The sequence below is a fragment of the Uranotaenia lowii genome, chromosome 3 (assembly GCF_029784155.1).
Source record: "Uranotaenia lowii strain MFRU-FL chromosome 3, ASM2978415v1, whole genome shotgun sequence".
Taxonomy (NCBI): Eukaryota; Metazoa; Arthropoda; class Insecta; order Diptera; family Culicidae; genus Uranotaenia; species Uranotaenia lowii.
In genome coordinates, this window is record NC_073693.1 from 106,686,045 (window position 1) to 106,711,330 (window position 25,286).

Genomic DNA, 25,286 nt, shown 5'->3' on the forward strand with positions numbered 1-25,286 from the left:
ATCCTGAAATGATTTTTTACTCCCTCAACTCCTGTGTCACTTAGAAGGGAGCTAATCCGAATGAATCCGAGATTAGTCACTTGGAAACGAAAACATCAAAACACACTTCTCATTAGTCACCCGGGGAAAACAAAACTTTTCCCTGTGTCGATTTCCAAATCCAATTCCTTATCCTAGAAAGAAAACAAAAAAAAAGTACGATACAACCCAATTGAGAACTCTTGTCGCCTTTCCTTATTCCTCCTGTTTTGTTTCACCCTCTGAGAAAGCAAACCAGAACACCAGGTCATATTTACATAATCTTCTGCATCAGCTAATTGATTCGACCTGACCCCTGGCGATGTATGCTGAACGGGAAGAAACTGGAACTCAAAGCGAAACAACTTCGGAAGACAATCGACTGGAGAAAGGATAATTATATCGCCGGTTGTTATGACTCCTCTAGCTTTAGTCGGTTTTGATTGTCCGGGTAGTAAAAAAACTGAAAGAAAAAATCCGAACCGAAAGCGTCATAAAAAGGATCCACCAACATCCATCCATTCTGGACTTCTTCGGTGTGAACTACTAGACTAGAGAAGACAACATCAACAAACACAGTTCCTTTATTAGTTAAACAAAAATCCCGGAGAGATTCTAACCTACTCGGGGCCAATAAAGCAATAAAAGTGGTCCATTTATTGGGCAATATTCCTCTGTTGTCCCGGGTAATGAAACGTTTGGGGGCAGCAAGGGTTTTTACTTATGCATTTTTGGGATCTCTTTCAAGCTTCGATTCCATCCAAGTGAGAACCGAAAGTCGTTGGAAAGCTGCTAGAACTTCGATCGAGGAAGGTTCGATTCCCGTCGAAGAAACCAAAAGTGATGAATCTTTCACCACTGTTGCCCTCTGATGCGTAATGATGGTGAAATGTGCTTTGTATTGGTTCGGCCGGCGGCTTTCACCGGGTCTGTAATTTTACTAACTTAATTTTTTTCCCTGCTTCCACCTTACGAAAACTCTTTAAGATTTAAGGATGCTGACTTGTCGATCGGATATTTTATTGCAACGTCATGCCGTTGCTTCCAGCTTCAGCATCGGAGTAGTATTGACTGATGAATCCGTTTCGATTTTCACCGGTCCAAACTGACCCACAGAAGGATGTCGAGTCATGCTTTGGTTGCGTTTGTTGGGTATCTTTCACTATTTTTTTGATTTTGAAAAATCCAGCTGGAACAGAAATTGACTTGTAAAAATAGTTTTGTTAGATGAAATCTTTTTAAATTGTTTGATTGAAGTCTTCTATCTACTACGAACAGAATGGAAACAAACTTCTTGAATACGTTACACTAATAAGGCTATGATCATTTAGTATCCGGGCAGTTACAAACGATTGTATTTTAAAAACTATTCATTTGATCGAAAAACTTTGTATGGAGGAAATGTAGGTGTTAATATGACATTTAATATAAAAATATAAAAAAATATATTTATCTATGAATTCAAGAAATAATCTTACTTTTTCATAAAATCTCTTTTTTATCTTTGCACACTTGTGTCAGTCATGTATTGATCTATTATTTTTACCACAGAAGTAAAACTTTTGCCAAATCATGATATTTTACAGAAACTCACCTGGAAAAAGCAATTGGAATCTAGTTGGAACCTTTTTATTAGTAGGCATCTTGAAAAATTTGATCTCTTAAATCCTGTTTTTACACAAATTTCTTCGTCCATCAGGACACATCTTTCACATTGCGTAAAAACCGGTTGCACATGTTGCAATCTAAGGAACTCTTCACTATTAGTTATTTATTAGGTGTCTACTTGTCGGAAAACACTTTTTGATTGACGGAAATGGATTAATTGCATGATTTAAGGGGTCTGCATTCAATTATCTCCAATAACCATAGACTTTTTACCATATTTAAGATCAAGGGTTTCATTCCGATGCTTGATTTGAACTTCGTGTGGATTCTAGAGTGGCTCCTTATACTTCTTAACCATTCGGTCCAAAAAAGTATCAGAAAAAAATCAACAGTTGATGAGTTTTCAAGTCGAAAGTGAAGAGTTTCTGAGGCGCAAAATGCGCAAAAGTCGCGAATTTGTGCAAGATTATTTTTACCATGCCTTTTTGCATCGTAAATATCTTAAACACACATTAGCTTAAAAATCTGGCAAAAATAGGCAAGATAGTCCTTTTCATAACCAACACAACGCTGCTAAAGTTTTGCATATCCTAGCTCTTATAACGTAGCTATCATCGAAATAAAGTGCCCGGATACTAAATGATCATAGCCTTAGAACCATGTTAGCTGTTAACAATTCTGGAACTGGGGCTTTTGGATTTTTTTTAAATTGTGAAATTACAATTTTATCAGTGATTTCGGCAACCTTGCTACAATCATCTCAGCAAAGTATATAAGGTTTTCAACAGCTTGTTTAGTCTAGAGAAGTAGGTAAGTTAAATTCCACAAAACATTGAAGAATGACTTGACCTGACTCGAAGCGCTAGTAATCAAGTTGTCAAGCTGTAAATAAAGATAACTCAAGTGAACAGCATTGTTTACGGTGCCTGTGTTCTAATAACTGATTTTGTAGTTCTGAATTCAAATCAAATTGATTAATTGTAAGTAAATCCGATCTTTGAAAACTGATAAACTTGTAAACCTACATGAAACTTAATACAGGTTTTGAATCTATTTATTAACCTTCATCTGGCTAGGAGACTTGAATACTATCTTCGAGGCAGCGGCGTCATATATACAAATTTTTCTGCATTACACAGATTTTTCATCGCCAATTCAGATAAGATACAGATACAGGGTTTTATACAGATTTTCAAACCTCGATACAGATTTATACAAATTTTTCAAAAAAAAAATCAAATAAAAATAAAATAAATTCTTCTGTAGATAGACTACCAATGGGTTGTTTCAGTAAAAGCTTCTTACTTATACTGCATAAATTTCAATTCATCAATTTATATGAAATCTCTTTTCCTTGAACCTTTTATCTTGGGCAGGGTAGTTTCTTTTAATTTGTCATTTCTTGGGAATTTGGAATGAAAATAGCTTGAGTTCGGGTCGGATATAATCTTATAAAGCATGCTTCATCAGTTCACGCGAGGAAACAGCATTTTTGGTGTCTTTGTTTTAAAAACAGATATGTGCAAATTTTGGCGTCTTCAATTCAAATAATTTGTCAGATTTTGTCTATCACTTCTATAGTTTTGGTGATGTGGTGTGTGGAAATTTTAAAATTGATCAGCTTTGAATAAATTCGATCTTAGATAACTGGTAACAAATAGAATTTATTTTTTTCATTCAATCAAGGATTTAGATAACTGCCTTGATATTCTAGCTTCGGAGATTCAATATCTAAAAATGAAATCTACATTTTTCCTCAGAAATTTGAATAGATACATTTTCTGAAATAATCAAAAAAAAAGTTTTTGGGTATATGATATTTGAACGATGACTTTTATGAACAATTTTATTCAAGACTGTAGAACAAAAAACTTTAAAGTTTTCATTTGGTTTAAATCTTCTTTCAACTTTCGTTAAGATTTCCGTATTTTGCAGAATACGGGGAAAATAAACAAAAATAAAAGTTCTTTACCTAGTCAAAATTATTCACGGTCTTCGGTAAAGTGGATCATATATTTTTAAACCCTTTGTTATGTACTACATATAAATATGAAGTTTGGCAAAAAGTTTCCTAAACGAATTTTTATCTATTTTTCTGCCTGGTTCATCAGATAAAACTCTTGATTTTTATCAGGCATACAAAATTATAACTTAAAGTAGATTTCAGATAAAACAAAAATATTTTTTTTTAATAAAATTTGAGATTAAATTTTAATAACCGTTTTTTATTCAAATTGTTAAAAACATTTTTAAATAAAACAACATTTTCTTTATTTGTTAAAAACTAGGAGAATTTGCAGTTGATTATGCTACTTCCACTCGATTTTTTTAAAATTTTGTTCTGATTTGATGCCCTCAGAGCCAAAAATGATCGATTTTTAGTTAATCATGCCAAGGGATTCCTTATATTTCAAACAAGGTTTGATAATTTCTTCGATTTTTTTTGAAATTTTATTCACATACTTTAACGTTCCAACGAAAAAACAAATTTTCGAAAAATATGTGGAAAATGACCAAACACAGCAACAAGGGCCATAGGAAGAACCGCCTGGTGGAGGGGGAGAGGGGGTTTGGTGATTGATTTTTACTTTGAATATTTTTCGCACAAACAATGCATTTATAAAAGAAACTTAAACAAATATTAGTGGGTATCATTGGATTACTCACTTTAGTTTTTCAAATTGAGTAGTTACTTCAGAAAATACTTCCCGAACTTTTATTATGGTTAACTCAAAGTTGCCAAAATTTTTAAACACACGTATCCGGGCCGGACAAATCCGACTATTTGACCAATAATTCGGGCAAATTTCGTCTAACCCAGGAATTTCTTTACAAAAATAATAAAAAAAATTGGGAAAAAAATCATAAAACCTTACAGCAGATTTTAAATTGTGTTTTAGGCTCCCAAAAAACCGTAAAAATAGACATAAATTTACAACACCATTTTTTTTTACTTTACTTTTGGCAATTAAAGTTTAAAAATCCGGGCAAAATCCGGGCTTTTTTCATATGAAATCGGGCATCCGGACCGGAGCGGACGTCTCTAAAATTTTTTTTACTAAAAATCGGGGGAAACCCCAGATAAAACTGGGCAATCTGGCAAGCTTATATTAGCTACATTTTTGAAGCATTAATTTTTAAGTAACAAAATAGGAACTTACTTTCATCGATGACAGACATTTTTTGATTTGCGCAGGAATCTAATAGATTTAATATATTTGATTTGAGCATGGAATAAGTTTTATTTAAATCCTTTAATGTTTTTAAAAATTTATGTTCAAATCAAATGAGTTCAATCTATCAAACTCTTGAGTGTATAAAAAAACGCGAATTTGTAATAATAAATCAAATTTTCAAAATTAAAAGTAAGAGATTAATATTTTTTGCTAGAATGTGATTCCTGATGTCTGTGGTGCGTTCAGTATCCAAGATAATGAGTTGAAATACTGGGAATATCTTAGTCAAATATTAAGTTTTTAACTGGTAAAAATAAAAAAGCGATCAAATAAAGTTCAGTTTTTGACTTCCTGCCGCCTCAAACCCCAGAGTGCTTTAGTCAGATCTTACTGAAATTGGACATGTGAACTTTTGGTGAGTTAATGATCAATTTTAGATCGGATCGAGTGAGATTGATCATGTTTAATTCTTCATATATTGAAATAAGTGCAATACGGTTCGTTGAATGATTGAAAAATGCGAATATTAGCCATAACTTTTTCAATTTTCAACCAATTTTGATAAATAACCACTAAAAATTTTTGCTTTGAATTGACATTCACGGTCTGCAGAAAATATTATTTTTAAAATGTCACCATCGAGTACAAAACTATCGATTTAAAAAAATCTCTAAAGAAATGCATTTTTTATTGTTTTTTCTATTACAGCTTCTCTAATATCAACAATACTGTTCATAATACGCAAAAATACGCAGATGGTCGATAGTTAATTTATGCAGTTCGAGATATAAGAATATAAGTAAAAGTCTTTTTTATTTTTTCAAAATTTCATATTTGGAGCATACTCAAAAACTGTTCTACTGAGATTGTTATTACTTTCATTTTCGAATTTAGCACCCGATTTTGCTTTCAAAATTTGTATCAGTCGATTTTTTTGAATTTTGTAAACTAGTGTAATAATTTAATGTTATTTATTTTGATGCATTTTTAATTAGGGTGGCTCCTAGTTTTAAATTCCTTAAATGAAATGCTTACTTACAGTTTTTTTTTTCATTATTGTTATCGAATAGCTTAGTTTGTTTCAATTTTTTTTTTATTAAGGATTTAGTTAAAGATGCTTATCTTGATTAAAAAATAATAACAGGGTATTCACTCATATAGTTGGTTTGCAACAGGTATCTAAAAATTAAAAATAAACTAAAGCTGCTACAAAATAAACCCTTTTCCTTTTATTTATAATCCACTTCAGACCTCGTTCAATTTAGACACGGTTCGTTTTTAAAATTAACATCACATAACATTTTCCGCTTTTATTCGACTTTTATAGCTTAGACAAACAACAGCCATGAAAATTTAGGATCTTAAATGTTGAAATATATTAACTATGACAAATATAATAGAATTCTATTATGTATCCAGAAACGACAAAATTAATACAAACTTAAAAAAAATTAAAACCAATATGAATAAAACAGTAAAATTAAAGAAAATAATAAAAATGTATGAGATTACGAATATTACAAAGAATTTCAAAACAAAATTAAAAAGAGCTAAACGTGTCTAAAAAATGATAAATAATACCAAAATGTGACTAAAAATTGATGAAAAAAACGTTGATGGCTATAACAAAGGTTTTATTTAGAAACAAGTTGAAAAAATTTGAAGCAAAAAACTGTTCGATTTTGAAAACATAAACTGTTCGGGGGTGTTGCTTCAATCGGGGTCCGTACTAGCAATAATTTCCTTCACTGGTTTCTCTTTTCTTTTCTCATCAAATATTCGAAATGAGCAAAAACTGAATACATGGAAAGAAACAAAAGTTTCAGTTCCAATACTTACAAATACAGTTTTTAAGAAGCTGATACAGATTTAAGTGTATGTACTAGACCGCTGCAAAAAATGACAATTGGCTCCCATATGTTTTTTCGATGCCTTCTGGGTCACCAAGCATCAGTGTAAAATTTGAGATGATTTGGTTGATTCCTGAGTTAGCGCAACGCGTTTCAATTTTGTATGGAAATTTGTTTGGAGTTTTCATCCAGAAAATTCAAATAAGCTCGAAATGAAATCGGTCATTGATTTTTGGTTTTGACTATTCTTAAGCTTCATTTTTTGCTAACATGACAAGCAGCTAAGAATTTCATGAAAAAAGTTATAACCATTTCAAAATAAAAATCTAAATCCATTGAAAAGTATTTAAAAATTGCGGATTTTACTTGCTAGAGCGAAAAAAAAGGTTATACAAATCAATAAATTCTCTGGCAATTCAAAGCAGTTTTTTGGAGATTTTTTTTCCATCCTACAATTACACAGCTTGCAAATAAGCAGAAAAAACGCAAAAATTAAAAAAAAAATATTTTGAATTTTTTTTATAACATCGAATAACTTTTCTGGGGTATAAGTTAGGTTTTTGCTTTGTTCACATGAATTGTACTGCAAGAATCAAGGAACATTTTTCATCCAAAGTTAAATTTTTTGGAACTTTCAGTACATCTCTGGCGATTATTGAGTGAAAAATTTTGTTTTTCCATACAAATTTCCATACAAAATTTAAACTCGTTGCGCTAATTCAGAACTAAATGGATCGCTTCCAAAATTTTTATTGCTTTTTCTGGCAGCAAAAACAACCAAAAATAGTTTTGGGGGGTGTAAAAATTTAAGAATTTGAAATTTCCATACAAAGCTTGCAGCGGTCTTATGTATACTATTGAAACCTTTGTTACAGTTCAGTTGAAAGTCACACCCATTTTTTAAGGTAAACACTGTTTTAGCTTTTACCACGACTGACGATATGCTGTCCAAACTCTACTTTTGTTGAACTGTTTTTTTAAGATTTATGTCTATCCAATTTACTTTCAACGCATTAGTTTGTTGAGGTTCTACTAGAGTGACAAGCATGCTGAATATTGTGCTATTTAGCGTACAGTTTTAATACCATCTGCATAAGATTTGCAAAGGTCTTCTTCTTCTCCTTCCGATTCTATTTGCCGATACTTTTTAGCACGACTCGGAACTGCCTTAGCTCCTATAATGGTTTAGTTATAGAGACTATATGACCAACGCAGATTTTACAATATTTTATACTCCGTAATGATATTTTTCACTCTTTTATACTCAGTAGAGTTTACAATTCTATTTTTGTTTCTTCGTGCATTACATTTTTCATTGTGTGTGTGTTCATTTTTACGTCCGAGGACTTACAAAATTTTCTTAAGGGAGGAAGTATGAGTAGAGGCCAAAAAATAGTTCATTTTCAGGGGCTTATTAAAAATCAACTATTGTGTTTGTCGAATCAACGTTTTATTCATCCTATAGTACAAAATTTTGTGTATCTTTTACACTGTTTACCATTGAAATCGGTCCTGAAATGGTGACGATAATTCGGTTTCCGTGGAGCTTTGCTGGCAAAACATGGTTTGCGGTGACTGGTTTGCGGTGACAAACTCTCCAAATTTTGTTGTCGGCGCCGAATTCAAGCTTTTTTAGTCTGTTCCTGAGCTTTTGCCTCGGCTTTCGCTATACGAATTCTATACGAATTTCATTCTGTTCTGCAAAACATGCGCTACGGTGCGCTCTGTAGCTAGTTCACTCTTTTGGCCATTACTCCGTTATTTTCGAAGATATCCTGGATCCTGGACCAACAAATTTTTGAGAGCTCAAGCTTCAAGAAAATGCAAAACCAAAAAATCGATTTTTTCGAACCGCTACTCATATTTCCCTCCTTAACCTAGTTGAAGGTGGTGGGATTCCATCCCTGATCGTATGATTGTAAACCAAACACGCTAGCCATTAGGCTTAAAGACTGTACGGTCACAAGGGAAAATCATAAAAAAATGAGTATTGTTGGGCTAAGATACCTTACTTGGGGAACTTCATGAGTAACACTAAAGTTTCAAGACTTGATGTAAACTTACCTTACGAATTCTGCCTCGAAGGTGGGAATTGAGCTATTGAATTCTGGTATATTTTTAATTTACCTAGCTTCTCAGCAAACCATCGATGTTCATTTGAAATGATGAATATGAACTAAAATTGTTGTTCCTAAAGGAGTTAAAGAACAAACCTACTGTAGAGCTCATAAAATTATGTGGGTCAAATTTTATGGCTTTGGTGATAAGTTACACAAAGTTACCTCATAGATTTCTAACCTTGTTGTTAATTTATGTATGTTTTAAAGTGACATTTATTCAAGTGTTTGATAAAACCGATTTCTCTCCTCGGAGTATGCCATGTAGATACCTTACTGTATGAACTAATTTTGGAACAAACTAGCTCAGTGGACCACTTGCACTGCCTGGCAGCCGACAAACCGGAGCTAGTGCTGGTGCTAGTGTTGCTTCCTAACACACATTTGTCATTTCCGAAAACATAAAATCCCAACAACCACTTTGCTTTTCGGCCGAATACCAAACCAAACCATTCCATGCCCCAACATCGCCGTAAGTAGACAGCAGAGAAAAAAAAACTGGAAGTAACCTAGTGTTGGTGGTATTACAGCAACTCTGTCTACTCTGCTGCTGCAATCATGATAGTATTACCTCATACCTACCTTTTCGCTTTTATTGCTCGGAACGACGACGACGACGACGAAAGTGTGCAAACAAAAGCCCCCATCCGAGTAGAGGTTTCACACAGTTTTCGCTTTTAACCATTTTCCCATCGTCGTGTGTAGGTACAGGCACAAAGGGTACGCTTGCTTCCATATCGAATCCATCCATCCGATCCGATCCGATCCGTCTGTCGGATGGACGTGAGTTCGTACGTTTTGGTTGGTGAGATATTTCCTTTCGTCGAGAGTCCACCCGATACCCAACGATCAACATAAACCGATCGAGTCAGGTATTCCCCCAATGTTTCGGGAGAGTGAGTGAGGAGCATACAGTGTGGTGATCATACCACTATTTTTATGCTCTCGCATAATGGTGCTCACTGCACCACCCACCGAAAATGAGCACAAACCGAACCGATCGGATCCCATTCGTTATGTTGTTCGAGTCCCATTCGGAACTCACGTTTCCGTTTCGATATCCTCTCGTCGCGTGGAAATCGTGCGAGAGCGAAACCAACAAAAAAGTGGGTGGTGGAGCTGCTCCGAAACGAAACCGAAAGTGAATTCGTTCTCACCCACCACATCACACTGTGCCGGTGCGATGTGAGTTGCATATCGGAATCCATCCGTTTTTTTTTTCTGACTCACTCTCGTGTGTTGGTAGGCAGAAATGCTGCGAAGAGCGAGATGCGAATTGATGAGAAACCCAAATAGAAAAAAAATAAGCGCGCGAGTGGGGCTCGTCGCATGTTTGTCTCTTCCGAAATTTGTGTATCGCACTGCTCCCCACCACCTTTCAACCATCCCCCCAACATCCTGCCTTATGCAGCGGATTCTCACCGAGTGAGACAGGCCGCGGTTTGGGGCTAATTCTTGCCAGCCCAACCAATACCAACAATGAGTTGAAAAAAAAGAGACCTACGTACAACGTCGACGACGACGACGACGATGGTATAATAAAATTTAGTACGAGACCCGTCCCTGCCTCAACATTTTGTTGAGTGAGTCGAGAATTTTCCGTTTTTCGGGTTTTTAGGTTAACTGGACACTCGACAGAAACCGAAATATTGTGTGATGGTGGGACCGTTTTGGGGTCACTTTTTTGTAGTTCAATTATTTCGGTGATCAGAATCGAACAGATTTAAAGTGACATGGATTTGATTGATCGATATTTTCATAAAGGTGTTTCTTTATTTTTCCACGAGACATAATTTTTAAAAAAAAAATATTTATGGCATAACGAGGATCGATTTAACATTTGAGGCTCATGATTTAAAAAAGATATCAGTTAGTTTATTCATAGCTCGTTTTTTTCAAGCTATACTTGGGGACTTCAATTTTTTATCAACATTTCTTTAACATGTATTAAGTTTTTTAAATTTAAACTAGTTTAATCTTAAATCTAGCTTTAGAATAATGAAAAATGGTGCCATAATTTCACACAAGCCCTCTAGAATTCAGGACATGAGCTTAAATTTTTCATGGTGCCTTCAGATAGATCCAGGAATGATTCCAACAACAAAGTTTGGATTTCGAGGCACATTGAATTTCTGAATCATCCCTTTTCTTCTCCATTGAAGTCCAACAATTTGAAAAAAAAAATCTAAATCTAGGCATTACATTTTTAATTGATGCCTCCGGCAAGAGCGCAAAATTCATCGATTTTGAGTTCAGTTTACCAATTGATTCTTCTTATCTGAATCTTCATCTGGTACGAAATTCAGACTTATTTTTTTATTTTTTTCGATTCAATTAAAACTGCTCGAATTTAAAAAAAATATATGACAAATCGGGCACACGAAATAAAAAAGGAAACAATGGATAAACTGCAATTGTATTTTAATTTTATGTTCCATAATTAATACCAATAGAATTTTTTAACGTTTCAGTTAAGACTTAAGGCAGTTAAGAGGAACATAAATCGAGCAAAGTCATGAAACTGGTGAACCAGTCTATTTTAAATTTAAAACATTGAAATAACTAATTGAATGCTATTGGTTTAGTTCAAATGTGACTTTTGATTACCCAGATAGAGAAACTATGTAAACAATAATAATCAGGTCCGAAGAAAGCAATTGGGGGGTCCGGGACAATTTTTCTCGGAGGATGCGGTTTTTTTTTCAAATGCTATCTCAGAGAATACAAAACCTTTTAAACGTGTTAAAAAACTGGAGATGCGTTCAGTATACTGTCTTCAAATTGCCATGTTGTCTCCGTAAAATATAGTTTCTAGTAACTTCAAACAAAAATTGTTGATTAATCACGTGCAAATATTGCGGGAGGAAAGAGATCAGTAATTTCTCAAAATGAGAGCTCTTATTTGAGCTACAAAGCGCAAATTTTAATCCTCATTTTTAAATACTTTTATCACCAATTAAAATTCTCTGATTTAGAAAAATGGCCGGGTAGATATTTTATCTGTTATTTATTTCATCATTGATCGTCTGGTTTGTGCTTCATCGAGAAATATTTACCTAATGGCAATTGGGAACATATAATACAAAACTCAAAATAATTGACTAATTAATTACATTCAAATTCCATAGAGATACAGATATAAGAGTTTAAGGATTCAAAACTTTAAATCAGTATATATTCAAAACCAAAATTTAGGGTCTCAAATCTAAATCAAAGTTCCAAAACAAGTTTTGAGAAACAAAATATGAATTAAATTCAGAAAGAAGAGATTTAAATTTACGTTCCGCTTAATAGCAGAAATTACACCAAATGTGAATTTCAATTTTATATCTTTGAGACACAAAAAAAAACTTTTCAATAGATGTTTATTAGACTGCCCCAAATTTGTATGGGAAATTCAAAACCTGTGAAATGTTATGCGCTGCAGGCTAAAATTGATCCTAGACCTAGTACAAGATCTCATGCCAAATTTGGGCCAGATCGGATCACGGGAAGGGGTCGCTCAACGAGCCTGAAGTTTGTATGGGATTTTGAGACATTTTGTTCGGGAGAAACATGAAAAACCAGTTTTTCATCAATAACTTTGGTTCCCGTCGGCCGATTTCTTTCAAAAATGGGTTTTCTTAAAGCCTAAATTATGAAAAACATTTCATCCGAAGACTGCATATCGATAAGAGTTAAGACAAAAAAGTTATTAGGCTTCCAAAATGAGCTAACTTTTTTAAGGATGGTATTCATCACTGTAAATGAGTCGGGGCGGTCGAACTTATTGACGCCTCATTAGCAGTGATGAATACCACCGTAAAAAAGGTTAGCCCATTTTGGAAGTCCAATAACTTTTTTGTCTTAACTCTTATCGATATGCAGTCTTCGGATGAAATGTTTTTCATAATTTAGGCTTTAAGAAAACCCATTTTTGAAAGAAATCGGCCGACGGGAACCAAAGTTATTGATGAAAAACTGGTTTTTCATGTTTCTCCCGAACAAAATGTCTCAAAATCCCATACAAACTTCAGGCTCGTTGAGCGACCCCTTCCCGTGATCCGATCTGGCCCAAATTTGGCATGAGATCTTGTACTAGGTCTAGGATCAATTTTAGCCTGCAGCGCATAACTTTTTCAAAAGTCGGGTCATTTGGGGCACTCTAATGTTTATGAATATGATTCTTATCAGATAAAAAAAAATTGTTATTCTAAATGTGACAAAAGTTTCATTCGATGCCTCAAAGCCAATGGGGTATAAGAGCAAAAATGATCGGTAATAAAAAAAAAAATTAGAATAGATTTAAAACACAGAATCAGTTATCATTGAAAAAAGTCAGACGAGGAATCCAAATGAGTTTATTTTGTACACGAGACTTGAAAATCTCAATTAATTGAATCTGGAAAAAGATAAGATTAAAAACATAGAAATATTCATGTTAAAAAAATCACTCAATGATATTAGCAACTCAACTATGAGATCGTTTTGATAATAATTTGAGAATGATGATTTGGAAAATGATATGCTGAATCCTGGATATTTACTCCAGTAGATGATAAAATTTTGGTTAAATCAGTTGAAAATATTTCAATACGAATTTCAAGTCCAAGACAGGAATTGGGGTGGAAATTCAATGAAGAAACTCAGCACCTGCTGTTGATTGTTCCAATTTCAGCAACTACAGTTTTTTTTCTAAGATTTTCTTTTCAAAAGTAGAAAGGGAAAAGGGTTTAGAATTTATAAACCAACAAAAATTTAAATATTAATGATTGCAATGTGAAAAGATTTAATAATACGCGGTATTAACCCGGATACTGCCCGGGAAAATTTCTCAAATGTTTATCATAAAGCTTCTCTGTTCTTTCTCAGCACTGTGAGTCAGTTTTGGCAAAATTAGCTGCTATTTTAGTGCTGTAACCATTACTTGGAAATATAAATGTAATATCAAACATTGTTATTGTGCAAGACGTTTTTTTCTTTTACCTGTTCTGAATAGAATATCCTTACTGATATGTTTAGATAAAAAAAATAATTTCTTTTGCCTCATATTTTTCTTGATTTTTTTTCGATTTTTTCCGAATTTGGTTTTGTTAAGATTTTGGGTTGAAATTTTTTATTAATTCAATAGTAAGATTTTGATATTCTCAGCTCGCAAATTGCGGGAAAACTCCTTCACTACTTTTTTTTTTGACTTATTTCATAGATTTGTAGTTGTATGATTAAAGTAATATTAAAACTTTTTTTTTCCCTCGAGGCAATTGCCCCCCTTAACCTGGGGGCTCGAAGCAATTGCTCCTATTGCACCCCCCCCCCCCCCCCTAAATCCGGCCATGATAATAATGGACAACAAACAAATTTAACAAAAAACATTTAGATTAACTCTTTATGAAATTTTATATAATTTTGAAAAAATACATTCTACTTAACAAGGATTTCGCGGAATTTTAAAACATGGTTTTTGGATCATAGAAAACTTCTTTTAAAGTACTAGAGATACACACGTACATTAGACTGCCCCAAATGACCTGACTTTTGAAAAAGTTATACGCTGCAGGCTAAAATTGATCCTAGGCCTAGTACACGATCTCATGCAAAATTTGGGCCAGATCGGACCACGGGAAGGGGTCGCTCAACGAGCCTGAAGTTTGTATAGGATTTTGAGACATTTTGTTCGAGAGGAACATGAAAAACCAGTTTTTCGTCAATAACTTTGGTTTCCGTCGGCCGATTTCTTTCAAAAACGGGTTTTCTTAAAGCCTAAATTATGAAAAATAATTCATCCGAAGACTGCATTTCGATAAGAGTTAAGATAAAAAAGTTATTAAGCTTCAAAAATGGGCTAACTTTTTTAACGGTGGTATTCAGCACTGTTAATGAGGCGTCAATATGTTCGACTGCCTCGACTCATTAACAGTGATGAATACCATCCTTAAAAAATTTAGCCCATTTTTGAAGCCTAATAACTTTCTTATCTTAGCTCTGATTGAAATGCAGTCTTCGGATGAAATATTTTTCATAATTTAGACTTTAAGAAAAACCGTTTTTGAAAGAAATCGACCGGCGGGAATCAAAGTTATTGATGAAAAACTGGTTTCTCATGTTTCTCTCGAACAAAATGTCTCGAAATCCCATACAAACTTCAGGCTCGTTGAGCGACCCCTTCCCGTGGTCCGATCTGGCCCAAATTTGGCATGAGATCTTGTACTAGGCCAAGGATCAATTTTAGCCTGCAGCGCATAACATTTCACAGGTTTTGAATTTCCCATACAAATTTGGGGCAGTCTAACGTACATCTTTTTACACATAACAACTTGTTTGTCGTAAACCGTATCATCTAACGATCGCCTAAGAAAATATGAGAAATTACGTTTAGTTGAACGGAACCAAATTTGAAGAGCATTCCTTAATTTTAGAGGAAAATTTCTTCTGTTATCTTTCTTCTTTTCGAAGGAAAATTTACTGACAAAATTTTTATAAATAAAGTTCTATAATTATTCATTCATTTTCAAATCGAATCATCATTAGAAATAAGAAATAAAAATCTTTTCCGAATACATATTAAAATTTTTATTTTGACTTTCTTACAAATTCTGATTCTTGATTTTTGAAACGTAGAAACCATCCTGAGTTTTTGTTTCATAACCAGGTTAAAAGAAATTGAGCTTAAATCTTATGCAGAATTCCAACATGTACATTGCCAATGGCGATTCAGAATTCAAAACTCAGGACTCGGAAAACGCAGATACATCATTCGAAATTTATAATTGAATTCAATACAGATTGAAACCCAAAACTTCAAAATCTAAATGATTTCACATCGTGGGTCACACAGAAATGTTCGGACGTGTTGCCAAAATCGACGGGTTTTTTCAACTTTTTTTACTTATTTCTACAAAAAAATATTACTTTTAACTGTACCAAAATTTTTGGTCAAACTTTGATCGTTTTTTGTTTTTCTTATTATGTTTTACATGCATTTAGCACTTTTATTGTATTTTTTTATAACGTTAATTTTATTATCATTTTTGCTATTTTTGTCATTCTTTTTATTTGTTTTGGTTATTTGGTGCCATTTTTGGTCATTTGTTTTTTTTGTGTAATTTATCAACTTTTAAGAACGTTAAAACGTCTTTACTTTATAGTGTATATCTAAATTATATCGGACTTCCTGTTAAAGCGAAAACTATGAGGTAGTGTCGTTCCAAAAAAATCATTCGATGTTGGCACATGTGCCAAAATCGCATGTTACCAAAAAGAACGGGGTTTGAATTTATAATTCTGATCAAGAATTTAGATTCAAAAATTGTATCAAAATTCGTAAACAGATTCAACATTCAAATTTTTAATGCAGGTTCAGAATTTAGATCAGAATTAATATTTAAAAACAGGCTCAGAATCAGATCATAAATGAGTATTAAAATCAAGATAAAAATATCAAGATGTCTGTTCTGTTGACGAACTCGAATCTCAAAAGATCGCAGTCTTAAGATTTGGATTGTAACTTAAATTTAAATGTTTCAGCTGAAAATCTCAGCCAGCTGAATTTGAGATGATTTTGCCAGATTTACAGAATAAAACTAAAAGCCTGGTTCTCAGTATAAAATAAAATAATTTAAATAAAAGAATTGATTGTTTAAGAAATACCAATATTTGCTTAAAAAGAATTATACAATATTCACGTAGTTGCAGGGAATTACATGTTTTCTTTGTCGAGAAAAAATAACCTTAACGGGTTAAACTCCTATCAAAAGGAAAAAAAGCAAAAAAAAAATATTTTCTTTGTGTACTGTTTTTTTTAAATTTTAATTGGAGGCTTTCTTCAATCTACCTTTAACTAAATCCATCAGACGTTGGAGTAGAAGCGAAGATTTCATACATCGATGAAAGGAATTTCCAATTTTGTTACTCAAGGGTTCATTAAAAAATTTGCTTAACATTTTATAGATTTCAGGACGTACCTATATTCAAAAGTTACAATTTAATATGAAGAACTACTGATAAAAAGATATTTAAAAATGAGTAACCAAATAGTACAAACGATTTTTTCTATTTATGAATATTTTGAGAAAAATATCACAGAAAAAAAATTGAGGCTAATCCTCCCCCCCCTATATGATTGGCGTTTAAAGAAATTTAAGATGAGTATCATAAGTTTATTTGAAATGTTGATCAATATACAAAAAATAACGGAAATTCGGAGAGTATTTTTTTTACAAATTACCTAAGCCGTACAGCGTAGGTTAAAAGATTTTATAAGGAAAAAAAAAATTAAAACCATTTTTGGTTACAAGATAAGTTAACAGCTTACAGATCCCTGCTATTTTTTATATGAAGTAGTTTTTAGAATGTCCTGTAGCATTCTATTCAGATATAAGACGTACGCCTGTACGAACTATATGGGGAAAACTAAACAAAAAATTCTCTGAAACCTTTTCGATACTCGATCTTTTTCCATACAAATTTCCAAAATAAACTTAAAGACCTTTTTAAGGTTGCCTTTTGGCTGTCTTATTCAAGTGCAGTTCATGCAAGTTTTTGACTCTGTAAAATCATCATTCAGCTAAAGATAGTCTACATAACCCAAGCATATTTATTTAAATGAAGGCTCTGAAAGTTACATATTGGCAAACAAAGAGAAACAAAAGCCCAATTCCCTTGAGTGAACTATATGTTCTCATTACCGAACTTGAAAGTTGCAAAAGTGATTCAAGAACATGTACGTTGTAGGTGACTTATTTTGCCCAATTCCTATGAGTGAACTATATGAACTCATAAATGAACTTGAAAGTTGCCAAAGTGATTTATATGTTCGTTGTAAGGGACTTAGGTCATAAAAAAGTCTCAAAAGAGATTTACAAAGTCACAAAAAGTGCGTTGAGGTGCTTTCTTCCTGGCTGGCTGGTTGGATGGCTGCGCTTGATGGAATACTACAAAATCATATCATCATCACTTCGATGTTTAGTTTAAGTTTGAATATTATGTAGGCGTGGCTTTGTGGTGGTGTTTACGATTGTCACCACGAAGGTCAGGGTTCAATCCCGAAGCTGGGCAAGGTTTTTTTTCAATAAGTAATATTTTTACATGAATGACCAATCTGATGCGATCTGTTTGCGTAGGAAATGTAGGTTGATCATTTTACGATTTTTTCGAAGCTGATTTAAAAGGGCACTGGAAGCCGAATAGAATGTCATTTAGACTTGTTTTGGAACTTGAAAGTATTGATTAGAACTTAAATTTTGGACTGCAGAAAATTTACTTCAGATCAGTGATGGGGCTGAGTAAGCTTTTTTGGACCTGTTTTATGGGACTTTTGGTTGCTTGGAAACTCACCCAAAAATATAGTCTTGAAATGCATGAGTTAATGATCAAAAGTTGGTACATTGTAATTTAATGTTACTTTTTAACAGACATATGAACTTTTCATCATCTATCTTCATTTTTTATCATTAACAATGAAATTTGTTTTAAAGCTTAAAACACTTTTTGGCAGGAGCTGTAATTGATGAATGGAAATAAAAAATGGACTTAACCTTTGTTGAACTTAATAAAATGTCGCTGTTATCTAATTTCATTAAAACTCAAATTTTCCAAACAACGAATTTTATGAGCTAGTTTCATAAAAATAGACATTAAAAATTTATTGACAGTCTGGCATCAAATTTAACCGCTGCTGATTTGCCCGAATAAAAGACTTATCTGTGTTTTTCTTTTAGTGCTTCCGTTTTTTACTTTTTTATGATAATTCCTAGATTTTGTCCGGATGTTTTAAAAATATTTGACCCTAAATTTTGCCCAATTTTTGAAAAAAATACCCTCTGAATTTAATCGGTCAAGTAACGTTACGAAAACTATCTGTATCACTTTACCGATAGCTTTTAAATTTCCCCTGCTGAAGTTTATGGACCTGATATTATGTTGGGAATAGTCCTTCCCACTTTGAGCAAGTGATTAGTGGAGGTTCCCTCGAACAGCATCTGTATATTTCCTCAAGTCAAATAATTTGATTTTTTGATAATACTTTTAAATATTATTGAATTGTTATTAGTTTCAGAAGCTGTGAAAAAATACGACTTTCAGAAAATTTTTAGAAACGAAACTTCCGAAACCAAATTCTGACTTTTATAACTATCTCATTTCTGAGTATGGTTTAATTTTCGATTTTAACTCTCGTCTGAAAATCTCATGAAAGTTCATGAAAGTGATTTTGAAATGTTTTGTGTTTAAATTACTCCTTCCATCCTATAAATCACTATATTGTTTCAACTCAGTTTTTTTTTAAATTATTATAGAAATATTCTATTTTCTTTTAAAATGCCTGGAATAACCTTACTTAACACATTGCGGACCAAATACGAGATATCTCGTTTTTTCGCTTGCCGCAAGAGTGTTACACTAAGAGGCATAACTCAATTTTTCAAATTTAGTATAAAATTTTTTTTTCTAAAAAAATAAATACAACACTTTTCGTAGCTTAAGAATACCGAATTTGATGGATTTGGCCCAGTGGCTTCTGAGATATAAAATTATGAATTTTGATGTTTTGCGGCTTAGATTTTCTCGCGGTCCTTTAAAAAGTTGTAACTAAACACTTTGAGATGTTAAAATTTCTGAACATCTTTGTAGTTTCTTACACTTAACGTGGTTTTTTATAATGCTATCAATTAATCTAATGATTATATTAATATATTGTGAATTAATAAATTGATATATGTTTCTTTGAATAATTCTTTTAAAAATATTTTGCCAAGGAAATCTAGAGCCAAATAGGTAATAGACCAGCTCTAGTAGTACTTAATATTTTTCATTTTACATATATCCCCGAAAAAAGATGGCTCAATCCGTGACCAAATAGCTGGTAATTAATGGTCTTCCTTGATGACATTCCGATAAAAAGGGTAGTTCTCACTGAACATATAATAGGTGCAATTGATCTTTATTAGGCACATTACTAGATTAATTATCAAAAAGTTTCCAAAGTATAGCCCAATGATGAAGATTAGGCTCAAAATTCAACCATATGCATTCAAACATAGATAGAGAGAAAACAAGAATGAGCCAAGTTCGAATCTAGGTTAGTATAGAAATAAATTTAGCAAATAAGTACAACTAGCTAGAGCTAGCTAGCCTAGTATGTAAGTAAGAAAACACCGACCGATCGAACCGCGATTGCCAAGGATAACACCACGCTGACCTTCTCGCTAACTAAGCCTGCTCTAAGCGTCCTATGCACTAAGCTCGGCTTCTAGCTAGCTAGCTAACTAACTAGCTGAGTGCGTCGTCGTCGTAAGTGAGTTCTATTTTTTTTTCGTCTTGAGAATCACAATGCGATCAGCACTCGAAGCCAGGCCATCAGATCAGCAATAAGCAAAAATGAAAAATTGTAAAAAAAATGAAATAACAAATCGACATACATACTCGTTCGTCCGGCAATTTCCCATCCACCCACCACCTTCTGAGAATGTTTCCCCCCTTTGAACGTCCGTCGTCTTGTGTGAAATCTTCTCCGGTCCGAATCGATGGAGACGCACGGTGCCGGCCGAGGGGGGACCCAGACCATGTACTCCACATTTCTCATCTCTTTATGGCTGCTCGGCCCCCGAGTGTATTTCCATTTGGGGTAGCCCCCTCCTTACTTATTTCTGTGGTGGATAGAAGTGTGAGTGCGCGCGCCCCGAAAAAAAGTGGGCCATTGAGAGCGAGAGTGTGTCATACTTTTTTTTCTACATTGGCACTGTTCTTGGTTTCGCTTGCTGCTGGTTCCGGCCCCCCTCGTCATCGTCGGCATTGCTAACTGTGTCACAGAAGTGCAGCGTGAGTGACTCGACACCCGACCGATCCGAACCGAAGAAGACGGCACTCATCGGGCCACGCGACGAGACGAGAGACCCTTCGGTGAGAGAATTTCGAGGAGAGGGAGTGACCCGAGAGAGAGTGACTACCCGAAAGACCGAGACCGAATGCCGCGCGCTGCAGAAAGAACCCAAAAAGCGCAAAGGCCCGACCGACCGACCGACCGGACCGAGGCGCAGGCAAGGAAACCGGAGCGTGGCCACACGAAAAACAGTCGCCGATGTTTTCGGACGGATTCTCGAAAAAGCGGATTTTATATTATTATTTTTCAAGTAGTTGGAGTTTAGTATACCGTAGCCCATGTTTGCCGTAAGTCGTAATTGTGTCGTCGCTGCCTGCCTGCCTTCTGATCTGATCTGATCGAGGAGGAACGTGCGCTCTGTAACCCGTGTAACCGATTCGTGTAAATCGTGACGCGTGAAGATACCGGGTGGGCTCCCTAGGGAAGTGAACCTGGAACGTTAGTGTTCTTAAACAGAAAATCGGGAGCATTCGGAATTCTTCGGGAAAAACGCAGCCTCACGGTAAAAGGATTAAGTGACTTCAAGCGGTCCAAAACCCTTTGAATACTGAAGGGGAATTATCAGTTACCAACAACTTTGGATTTTGTTCTTAGTGATACGAAAGCCTACCACAACAAGTTACCAAGTGCTCCTAAACGATTTTATGAAACTCGTTTACAGAATTATGTGATAGTTGAAACAAAACAAAAATTATAAAACCGGCAAAGTTCTCTAAGAACCTTTGCTTGTTACCAAGAGTGACCCCCTTTTCTGGTGCTAACACATTTTTGGGCGAATCCTTTTGGAATTCGGAAGAGTCCCTCCCACGTGCATTCGGTGCGAATAATAAATTAGGCAGCTGGATTAACGCCTCTCCTCTTCTCAAATCAAAAGAGCTACCGCCATGAGTAACAGTGTGAAATTGTGCAATTCGTGACCTACTAAATCGGATTGTACAAACAGAAACCACAAGTGTGTACCGCAAATCGTTTTGAGTGCATATTTTAAGAAAAAACAAACAAACAAACACAGAGCTTCAGTCGCGCAAATCATGCCCCATCATCGATGGAGCAGTTTTCGGCAGCTGATCAACTTCGACGAACCCGCTTCAACGACAACAGCTTCGTCAACGGTCGTCACTACGGCACGTGACCACTGCTACAGCCCTAAGGATATCTACGTGCACGTTTTCTAATAACTAGTGTGTCGTCCTCTTATGGGAAGTGTGTGATCCAACTACTTTGAGAAGATTCTTTTGAAAGGGATAAAAACCTTTAAAATTGTTTCCATAGTGTAGGAGTAGCCTGAAGATCCGCAAAACAGAGAGAAACCAAAACCAATTACAAAAGTTTCAAAAAAATTGAAAAATATTTCAAGTGGCACAAAGTGTATGAGTGTGAATGTGATCAAAACGGCGGCTCCCCCAAAAAGTGTATCCATCTAAGAAAGCGAGCGGAATGAGTGTGTCTCAGCGAAAGGATATACGCTAAATTGGAAAAAAAAAATCAAACAAGTGCAACTTTAACCCTTTGGCATCTAAATAAGGAGGAAAGAAGCCTAAGGCTACGACAATTTTGTGATTGTGTACTCCAACTGCTACGACGACTTGCTACTTTTGTAGTATCTCCGGTGCAGTTCTACTGTAAATTTGTAAAAAGGAAAAAATCTTATAATTAAGAGGGTTAATGGTCATTTTAAGTGTAGCGCTTAAGGAAAAAATCTATTGTGGTGTGGCATCTCTTAACTGAAGCAAACAACTCCAGTAAGAAATCTAAGCGTCTGTCTCTCGCGTGTGTAATACCCAAGAGCACAAGAATATACATACATAGTTTAAGTGACAACAAACAACAACCGCAAGAATCCGTCCGCTAGTTAAGTTTGTAAGAGTTAATTAGAAGTAAAGTAGAAGAAGTGTGAGTCGAGAGATTTACTCCTTGTCTCGTGTCCAAGACCAAACAACAGTGGCTTACCCTACGTAGGGATATAGATAAAACATAATCTTAAACAACCCCAACTATACCCAATCACACCCGAAGAAGTTCCCCCCAAAAAGCGCGAAGAAATGTTATTAGACATGGATCACCAGAACTCGGCGGTCTTTATGTCGCTCAACATGTCGCAGTACTCGATGATCAATGATTCGGCCAGTCCGCCACCGCACGGCGGAGTTGGCAACACTGCCAGCCAGCTGCTGCAGTTGTCCAGCCAAAACGGTGGCAATGGCATGACTGGCCTGACCGGAATGCCTCCACCTCAGTACGGATACGGCATGTCCACAGGCGCCGGATCCAATGGATCCGCAAATTCGGTACTTGGCGCCGTTGTTGGACACCTGAACAACAACAACAACAGCGTTCAGAACAACAACACCAGCCTTAATCTGACGTCGCAATCGCCGATTCCGTCGCACAACAATAACAACAACTCCAGCACCAACAACAACAATCATCATCACGCCAACCAGAACCAGAGTTCCGCCGGATCCGGAACTGCAGCTATTAACGCCGCCCTGCAACAGCAACAACAGCAACAACAAGCCAACAATAGCTACTCGCTCTACAACTTCGATTCCCCTTACAACATGTTCTCCGCAGGTGGCTACCACGACAACATCACCCAAACGCAGTCCAATTATCTCGCGATCCCCCCGACAGGTACTATCTCTTCCACCTTACTACTAGAGCCCTCGAGCTCGAGCTCAACCTCAACCTCAAACTCCTCCAACAACAACCACCAGATGATGCAGCACAACCTGAATCAGGTTGTGTCCGCCATCCAGCAGTCCTGCGATCAAACTGATTTTTGTAAATATTTCATTGAAGAACTGTGCCCGGTGTGCGGTGACAAAGTTTCAGGCTACCACTACGGACTGCTGACGTGCGAGTCGTGCAAGGGCTTCTTCAAGCGTACGGTCCAGAACAAGAAGGTCTACACCTGCGTGGCGGAGCGGCAGTGCCACATCGACAAGACCCAGCGGAAGCGGTGCCCCTACTGTCGGTTCCAGAAGTGCCTCGAGGTCGGCATGAAGCTAGAAGGTGAGTCACACTTCGTTTTAAACTTTGAAATTTTATTTGCTGAATTTGTTACCTTGAAAAAGATATGAGAGAGAGTTTCGAAACGTTAACGCCAAGCGAGTTCGCATCAACATTGAAAATGGATTTTTGAGTATTAAGGGTTTTTTTTTGCTTAAAAATATTATTAAAGAAAATCCTAGAAAATTGTTAGTAAAAATTTAAGTCAAATTTTAATTACAAAACTTTATTGTGAGCAGTGTTTATTGAGAAATTCACTAAAAGATTACAATTCAAAGTTGTGTATCTGAAAACCAAAACCTGAAAAATACTTTTCTCCTGAGAGTTTCCTTATAATAGAACCCAAGATTTAGAACAATCAAAATTATGCACAAGAATGAAGTCTAGAACCTCAAACATGGATCGGAAATAGATTGACGATTGAAGGAAATTTTAGACTCTAGACCACTTCAAAAATCGTCATTTGAATATGAAATTTTCAAGCGTTTGTAGATAACAGCGCGAATCTTTGGAGACTGGTTTGTTTTCTTACAGCTGGAAACCAGTTTCAAGTTTTGAAATTCATTCTTAAATATATGAATTTTAATGAAAATTCTAATTGATTTGTTTTATTTACATTGTTTTCCGTCTAACGACATTATTTTATGACCTTTATTCATTAAATTTACTCGGACCGTGGCAATTGTTCTCAAAATTCCCGGACATCACACATTCGCAAATCGAATTATTCTTGGAATTTTGAAGAAATCCAGCCAATAAAAAAAATTTTTTTTTATAAATATTTCATCAATATATCTCACTTGGATTGTGGAACAGTACTTTATAGTTTGATCTAGCATTTTGAATTTTTTTTTGCTTGGAGAAGCCAGCAGAGCAAAAGCAACAAACGTCTGATTTCAGGCAGATATGATTTAGAATATCTTCTTCTCTTTGTATAAAATGTAAATTTTTTAATTAAAAATTTCTTAATTTTACATAATTTCGCATTAAATTCAGTAGGTAATACAGAATTTAAGATTCCAAATCAATCAAGAAAATTACTTTTTATTTATTTTTGAGCTTGTTTCGTCTTCCATCCAGTTATCGAAATACCTTTTTTATAAGAAAAAAAAAAGTTTTTTTAATCCTCTTTGAATTCATCAGGAATTCCACAAATATCGTTAACAAGTTTTTCGAGAACATTCAAGGAAAGTTAATTATGTTATTTTTGGGATTTTAAAAATTATCATTTTTATTGAAATCTTATTATTTTTAAAATTAAACTATTTAAAAATTGTAAAATTTGGTAAAAAAATTAAAATTTATTTTTTATGAAGGATTAATTATCGTAATTTATGTTTGTAGATTTAATTTCTCGGCCTAGCGGTGAAAAGTGATGTTCTTTTTAGTAGGGACATCTAAAGATTAGGAAAAATTTTCTATAGGTGGATAGAAGGTTAGATGAAATGAAAGATGTTGGAAATGAGCGGGTAGAATTTATTTAGAAGCATATCATCACATATCAAATTTTTGTTCCTCACACACACTTCCTTTCTTTAGATGGCCCTACTAAAAAGGACATCACTTTTCACCGCTAGGCCGATAAATTAAATCTACAAAATTAAAATTTATTTTTATTTATTCAACAATCCAGCGTTCATCCATCCATCAT

General features: G+C 34.7%; 1 protein-coding gene across 2 annotated transcripts in view; it reads left to right on the plus strand.

The window, feature by feature from the left end:
* LOC129750556 (nuclear hormone receptor FTZ-F1-like) overlaps positions 1 to 25,286 on the plus strand; it is a 448,891-nt gene that overhangs the window by 205,739 nt on the left and 217,866 nt on the right. For both annotated transcript variants that reach the window (XM_055745525.1, XM_055745526.1), the window contains 2 exons: positions 23,198 to 23,257; positions 23,426 to 23,638. In XM_055745525.1, coding sequence (XP_055601500.1) covers positions 23,198 to 23,257; positions 23,426 to 23,638 — 273 coding nt within the window. The remainder of the gene's footprint in view (positions 1 to 23,197; positions 23,258 to 23,425; positions 23,639 to 25,286) is intronic.